Raw genomic sequence first — 7,792 nt, 5'->3', positions numbered from 1 at the left:
AGCAGAGGACTTTTGGACAACCTACACACTAAGCGGCTAGATCTAGGGTTTCTAAACGATCATTCTGATCTTGTTGCTTAGACCTTACATCTTGTCTCCTTATTTCTCATCAATCTTGTAACCCTTTATCGGATTCTAATAAAAACGTCTTTAGTCACCCATCTTGAAGTTCATCATTCCGATCAACTGAATCTCGTACAAAAGTGCGAGAAATCCAACCGACATTTATCTTTGCCAACGCAAATAAATATGCCCTTGAAATCAACACAGAAACACTCCTCCTTGGAGTCGACCGTCTCTTTTGCTCTGGAATAGAATCATAAGCTGGCTCTAGCGGGACACAATAGGATAATTAAACTATGTCTACTAGGGGAGGTGAACAGAATTAAATCTAATAATTAAACTTATCAAAATAAGCTTTTGGTAGACAAATTTGCTGACACGACCCAAGGCCTTGTTTGTTGGTGATCCAAATAGTTGGGAATTCATAAAGAAGATGTACTAGATTATTACACGAAATGGCAATGAGATAATTGTGCTTGGGACAAAAAAAACGTGCCTCTATTCGGTTCACTAGTCTCTTGACAGCAATCTCTTTTCTTGACCTTGTTTTTAACATGGGTCCCTTGACTAGTTCAATGTTGCCTGAACCATTCATCAGAAGAAACCCAAAAATGAAACGAAACGAGTAATGTAAACAATCTACTTTCTTCTTGCATCCAAGTTCACCCTTTGATGTAGTTTAATAGTCTGCAAAACCCAAATGATTAACGTGCCATTGGCATAGCCCGAAACTAGGATGGTAATAAAAACCTATGTGTTCAAGATCACAAAATTAACATTTGCGTTTTACCTAATAAGGTAATACATGACCAAGAACAGGAGCACAAAATACCCAATGAGTTTGCAAGTTTTTCGATTCGACTTCTTCTCAAAGACCTGTCAAATAAGGGGTGCGACACTTAAAAGGTTGAGCAACAATGAAGGCTAGAATGGTGCGCACATACCAACTTGAAACGGTTGATTGTTCCTGACATTATTCCCCTGGCCGAGTCCATTTTGTTACCCTAGACATAGACAACAACAAACGGCTTAGAGGAAAAGCATGTGAGAAAGATACATGTACAAACCCAAGCATATGGCATCAAACTGAAGCTTACCACTTTGTCAAGCATGCGGTTATGACTCTCAACTTCCTCATGTATGTCTCCAGTCACCTGATAAGATATGATCCCCAGCTTAGGACATCTAAGTAAAGCGTTATTGCAAATGCTAGAACAAAAAAAAAGGAATCGTCTTTATGACTAGACTTTTCGAAAGCATTTAGCTCCATGCACGTACAGATTTACATTAATTTTCTTAACATCAAGATTAGCTCAAGAAACTCTCTCTCTCTCTCTGTCAGACATTTCAGATCACAGACAATAAGTTACAGAAACATTTCCAGATACTAATCACAATGTTTGTGTTATGTAGTAATGATGTTTTGATTAATAATTGTAGAGATGAAAAGAAACATACTCTCTTTAGAAACGAAACTCTGTCCTGAAGACTTTCAAGGGCTTCGTCATTGTCGCGTTCGGTGGTATCATGAGAGTAGGAAGAGGAAGCCCTCAAGCGACCTTCCTCAAGTCCATCGAGTCCGTCGAAGAGAGATGTTCTCGATGCACGATTCTCCCTGCAAAATCCAAACCTCGAAAACTGTAATTAGGTTGGACAAATTGAATAGATCCGTGTGAAATTCGATCCGAATATGGTTCGTAGAACAGAATCAATGGGTGGATCGGATGCAGAGAGAGAGAGGAAGCATAGATCATACCTTCGATAGTTCATGTCTCGCACAAATATTTGTTTCGTCCAGTATCCTATTGAGAACTCATGAAGCGAGATCGGAGCAGTGCGAACGGATCCGAGGAACGTACGATTTCGTGTTTGTTTGCTGGGAAACGCACCGAAGCTCAAAACTGTTGAAAAGACGTTGAGGAAAGGATAGCTTAATGGGCTTCATCGGCCCATATGGATCGATACTTATTTTAATAATTATTAATGCTTTGACAGCCCATTTTTTGATGATCTCTAGATCCTCTATTCCTAAAACTTCCACGATATTATCAGATTCCTAATGAAGTAATATATTTGAAATGCTTAAGGAAGAATATATTTGAAATATTCTTTTTAAATTAAAATATCGAATAGTGGATCGAAAGAAATTTAATTCTGTTTTAGGATGGTTCTATCTTAGAAAGAAATAATAAAAGAATGAATTGTAAATGCTCTTGTATAGGTGGATAAAGCCTACAATAGTTGCTGACTTGCGAGTTGCTTCTAATAGAAATATATCAATCGGGATTTTACGTAATCTCACCAAAAATACAAGGACTTGATTGCTAATTACACACTGTTGTAGAAGATAAGATATATCTTTGTATAAATCAACGTCACCACTACAACACGCAATTCAATTTCAATTTCAATTTTAATTCTTCTTCTTCGTCTCCCGAATACCGAATCCTACGCCTCACCATGTGCACGTTAGAGAAGCGCGGCAACCTCTTCCTCCTAACCCTAACCGGCGACAACGAGCACAGATTCAACCCCGACGCGATCGCCACCATCCTCTCCCTTCTCGGTCAAGCCAAATCTCAAGCCAAGCGTGGATCCGTACTCATCACCACCGGCCACGGAAAGTTCTTCTCCAACGGATTCGATCTCGCATGGGCCCAAGCCTCCGGATCCTTAACCGGAGCCGCCGAACGGCTTCACCAGATGGTGGAATCGTTCAAACCGGTGGTTGCGGCGCTCCTCGATCTCCCTATGCCGACGATCGCCGCCTTGAACGGCCACGCCGCCGCCGCGGGGATGATGCTTGCGCTGAGCCACGACTATATTTTCATGAGGAAAGACCGTGGGGTCCTGTACATGAGCGAGGTGGACATCGGGCTTTCCATGCCGGACTACTTCGCGGCGATGGTGAGGTCTAAGATCGGGACGAGCGCGGCGAGGCGGGAGGTTTTGTTGAGCGGGAAGAAGATTAGAGGAGAAGAAGCGGTGGCTTTGGGGATCGTTGACTCGGCGGCGCATGATAGTGCGGAAGGAGTTGTGGAGGCTACTGTGAGCCTTGCGGAGAAACTCGCGGCCAAGAAATGGAACGGTGATGTGTATGCGTCGATCAGGAAGAGTTTGTATCCGGAGCTTTGTGAGATTCTTGGTTTAAAGGCTACAATCTTTGCAACACCAAAGCTCTGAAGACTCTTTTGAATGCGATTGTTTTTTGTTTTAATCAAAACCAGTTTCCTTATGGGGCAAAACACATGTTGAAGATAAAATTATGATCACGGAGACAAGAAAGATGTTCAGTTTTTTTTGTCTCTAATAATAAATTACCCGTGTTGTTTTCGGACAAGCAATGATTTGTGTTCTTTTCAGCAACATATCTTCCAATTAAGTTCTCTGATAATGTAAGATTAGTGGTCATTCCGAAATTGCAAAATGATGTTTTCTAATCAAGAAAGAAAAAGTAGAATGGTAATTTAATTTCATAAAACTTAGATTCACAACAAGGTAGCGTATGGATCAATTCAATTGGTCTAATACTTTGTAATACAAAAAAAGCAAAGGTTCACTGTTCCTCCGAAAAGCTATCGAACTCTTCCAGATTGCAATACTTTAACCCAATTGAGACTTTGGCTGCAAGAAACCTTGCATCATCTTTAGTTGCAACGGTTGTGATCTTGATGAAAGATTGAATACCTTGAGCTTCGAGAGGTTGGTGAGTGGAATCAATGAGAACAAGCCTTCAAAGCCCATAAAGTTATAAGTACTCAAAGGGATAGGAGGCTGCTGACGAGAGACGGTATGCTTGCATTCAGGGCCGGCCCTGAGGAAAATTTGGAGGCTCGAAACCATTTATTAAAAATTTCAAAAGTTTGGGGGCTTAAAAATTTATTTTTACAGATTCGGATGTCTATTTACGTATAAAAAGTTTCAAAAATTTTAGAAGCTTGAGGCGAATGTTTCATTAGGCTTTACCCAGGACCGGCTCTGCTTCCATTATATTGATTTTGAACTAGGAGTTTGTTGGATAATTCCAATTAACTTGATGAGCATGTTAACTCATTAAAGTGAAGTTTGATGGGTTAAGAAAAAGGAAAACATATCGAGCTTTAGAATGTTTCCATATTATTATTAGGAAAAGATGTAGCTTCGGCCTTAGGAAAAGATGTAGCTTCGTCCTTAGAAAAAGATGTAGTTTCGTCCTATATAAAGAGTTCTCATGGAGAGATATTTCATCAAGAGAAACACATTGAAAGATTTAGTTTTGAGAGAGTTTCTAAATCTAATAAGAAGTGCTAGTTCTTATAATCTTTGTGTTTGTGAAACTTTAATTGGTATCAGAGCACCAGGTTTCGAAGGTCGTTTACAAGAGGAGTTGTAACTTTGATCAAAACATGGGAGACGATTCTCAAGCACGTGATAAAGGTCTTGAGATGAAGAAGGACATATGATGTCCGATGTTAACATCGACCAACTACACCGTATGGTCGATGCGAATGAAAGTTATGCTTCGTTTATACGAAGTTTGGGATACGATTGATCCAGGGAGCGATGATGCAAAGAAGAACAATATGTCGATTGCTATAATCTTTCAATCAGTCCCGGAAGCGCTAATACTTCAGATATGAGAACATGATACATCGAAGAAGATTTGGGAAGCTATCAAATCCCGTAACCTAGGTGTTGATCGTGTGAGAGAAGCGAGGTTACAGACTTTGATGTCTGAGTTCGACAAACTGAAGATGGTAGACACAGACACGGTGGATGACTACGCATGAATACTTTCAGGCTTAACATCGAGAGCAGCCACGTTAGGAGAGATAATGGAAGCATCGAAGATGGTAAAGAAGTTTCTGAAGGGATTTCTAAGAACGAAGTTCATTCACATCGTAGCTTCGTTAGAACAAGTGCTGGATCTAAATTCAACGGGATTCGAAGACATTGTTGGGACATTGAAGGTTTTTGAAGAACGCATAAAAGAAGAAACCCAAGATGAAGATCAATCGAAGCTAATGTTTGTGAAGAATGATACGCAAGGTCATGGAAGCCATAAAAACTCGCGAGGAAGAGGCAAAGGTAGAGGCTATGGTGGAAGAGGAAGAGGAAGAGGACGAGGAAGGTCTAATGGTTCTGATGGTCATACATAACAAAGGAGGAGAAGCTTCGGACAAGACCAAGAAGGACTACTCTAAGGTTAGATGTTGGCGATGCGACAAGATGGGGCACTTCGTGTCACATTGTCCTACACGACCAAGAGAAGAAGCTAACTTAACGGAAACACAAGAAGAAGATGCATTATATATGCATGAAGTAGTATTCCTCAACGAAGAGAGAGTGTTTCCTAAGAGGTTTGATGAATGCGATGGAAATACGAGTATATGGTACCTTGACAATGGTGCAAGTAACCATATGACAGGCAAGAGAGAGTTCTTCTCAAACCTAGACGAGAGCATCAAAGGCCTAGTCAAATTCGGTGATGGATCAAACGTCGAGATTGTTGGGAAAGGTTTGATCAAGTTCATCGGAAAAACAGGAGAGAGAAGAGCACTCAAAGATATCTACTACATCCCAAGTCTTAAACACAATATCATAAGTCTTGGACAAGCAACCGAGATGGGTTGTGAGGTTAATATGAAAGAAGACTTACTGATGCTGAAAGATCCCCGTGGAAGGCTATTAGTACAAGTCGCAAGGCAACCAAACCGATTGTACAAGACGCCAATGGAGGTTGAATATCCGAAGTGTATTCAAATACAAGAAACTGATGTTAAATGGATGTGGCATGCACAGCTAGGACATGTGATCTTTGGAGTCATGAAGAATATGGTAGACAAGGAGATGGTAGTAGGGATGCCTCAGGTGATACACGAGAAATATGTGTGCAGCGCCTGCTTAGTTGGGAAGCAAACTCGGAAGTCTTTCCCGCCTAAAGCAAAATATCGAGCATCACACGCATTGGAGTTGGTACATGGTGACTTGTGCGGTCCGATATCACCATCAACACCAGCAAACAATAGATATGTATTTGTCTTAATTGATGATTACTCAAGATATATGTGGACGATGCTGCTAAGAGAGAAGAGTGAAGCGTTCGATCGATTCAAATAGTTCAAGGAGTACGTGGATAATCAAATGAAGCTACAACTCAAGACTTTTCGCACCGATAAAGGAGGAGAGTTCACATCTTCTGAGTTCATTCATTTTTGTGAAGAAAACGATGTAACTAGACATCTCACCGCACTGTATACACCGCAACAAAATGGTGTATTCGAGAGACGAAATAGAACATTAATGGATATGGCTAGAAGTTTGATGAAAGATATGAAGATACCTAATCAGCTATGGGGAGAAGCAGTATGTCATTCAACGTATCTCATAAACCGCATTGCTACAAAGGCTTTGGTAAATAAGACTCCATACGAAGGCTTGTATGTTAAGAAACCGAACATTGAGCATCAAAGGGTCTTTGGATGTGTAGCTTTCGCAAAAATCAACGGGACTCCATACGAAGGCTTGTATGTTAAGAAACCGAACATTGAGCATCAAAGGGTCTTTGGATGTGTAGCTTTCGCAAAAATCAACGGTCCTAATCTCAAGAAGTTGGATGATCGATCAAGGATGGTGATCAACCTAGGCACAGAGCCCGGCTCAAAATCTTACAGGCTCTATGATCCGGTCGCGAAGAAGATAGTTGTTAGTAGAGATGTAATCTTTGACGAGAAGAAAAGTTGGGATTGGTCTACACTATCAACAAACGTGGACGAAGAACCAGGATCATTTAAGCTTCCTCATATCGATGTTACAGAAGAAGGAGATGGTGATGAGCATCAAGATCACCAACACCAAGAAGAGCAAAACAATAATGAAGAAGAAGAAGCTGTAGATGCAAGTGAACAAGAGCAAGTAGCAGAGAACAACGATGCAAACCAAGACCAGCATGTAACATCAAGATATGGCCGTAACATCAGAAAACCAAAGTGGTTCGAGGATTACATCCTACTCGCTGAAGTTGAAGGTGGCAGACTCTTGCTCACCATCGATGGTGAACCAGAAAGTTACATCGAAGTTGCAGTGATACAAGCTTGAATCGATGCAATGAAGGCAGAGATCAAATCTATCATCAAAAACAAGACCTGAAAGCTCGTCAAGAAGCCGACAGGTGTGAAACCGATAGGTTTGAAGTGGATCTATAAGATCAATAGGAATACAGATGGAACGTTGATCAAATATAAAGCAAGGTTAGTTGCAAAAGGCTATGTGCAACAACAAGGCATAGAATTCGACGAAGTGTTTGCACCAGTTGCTCGGATAGAAACCATCCGACTACTCTTGGCGTTAGCAGCAACTAATGGATGGGAGATCCATCACTTAGATGTGAAAACCGCATTCCTGAACGGAGACTTAAATGAGGATGTATACGTGACTCAACCAGAAGGCTTTGTGGAGAAAGGAAAGGAGGATCATGTGTACAAACTTAGCAAAGCACTATACGGTTTGCGTTAAGCTCCGAGAGCTTGGAACATCAAACTCGACCGTGTTCTCAAGGAGATGGAGTTCACAAAGTGCACCAAGGAACCTGCGGTATATCAAAAGAAAGAGAAGGGGGAGCTTCTGATCATAGCTATATACGTTGATGACTTGTTTGTAACAGGGAATTCACTCAAAATTATCAAGCAATTCAAAGATTATATGTCAAGAAGATTTGAGATGTCAGACCTCGGGAAGCTTACATAATATG

At 40.9% G+C, this 7,792-nt stretch overlaps 2 protein-coding genes across 2 annotated transcripts; one reads left to right on the top strand and one right to left on the bottom strand.

Annotated features, from left to right (window-relative positions):
- Positions 1 to 376: 376 nt before the first annotated feature.
- On the bottom strand, positions 377 to 1,990 carry LOC106309898 (bet1-like SNARE 1-2). Its single transcript, XM_013747044.1, has 6 exons — positions 1,820 to 1,990; positions 1,522 to 1,678; positions 1,161 to 1,217; positions 1,008 to 1,067; positions 854 to 939; positions 377 to 750 (listed from the first exon to the last, which is right to left on the bottom strand). The coding sequence occupies exons 1-6, from the start codon at positions 1,831 to 1,833 to the stop codon at positions 726 to 728; spliced, it is 399 nt and encodes a 132-aa protein (XP_013602498.1). The 5' UTR covers positions 1,834 to 1,990; the 3' UTR covers positions 377 to 725.
- A 445-nt stretch (positions 1,991 to 2,435) lies between these two features.
- Positions 2,436 to 3,449, top strand: LOC106307392 (enoyl-CoA delta isomerase 2, peroxisomal). Its single transcript, XM_013744332.1, has one exon. It carries the CDS (start codon positions 2,524 to 2,526, stop codon positions 3,244 to 3,246), a length of 723 nt encoding a protein of 240 aa, XP_013599786.1. The 5' UTR covers positions 2,436 to 2,523; the 3' UTR covers positions 3,247 to 3,449.
- Positions 3,450 to 7,792: the final 4,343 nt, after the last annotated feature.

This window comes from Brassica oleracea, chromosome C8 (assembly GCF_000695525.1).
Source record: "Brassica oleracea var. oleracea cultivar TO1000 chromosome C8, BOL, whole genome shotgun sequence".
Taxonomy (NCBI): Eukaryota; Viridiplantae; Streptophyta; class Magnoliopsida; order Brassicales; family Brassicaceae; genus Brassica; species Brassica oleracea.
The sequence above is the reverse complement of the archived record's forward strand: the minus strand, read 5'-3'. Positions and strand labels throughout refer to the sequence as shown.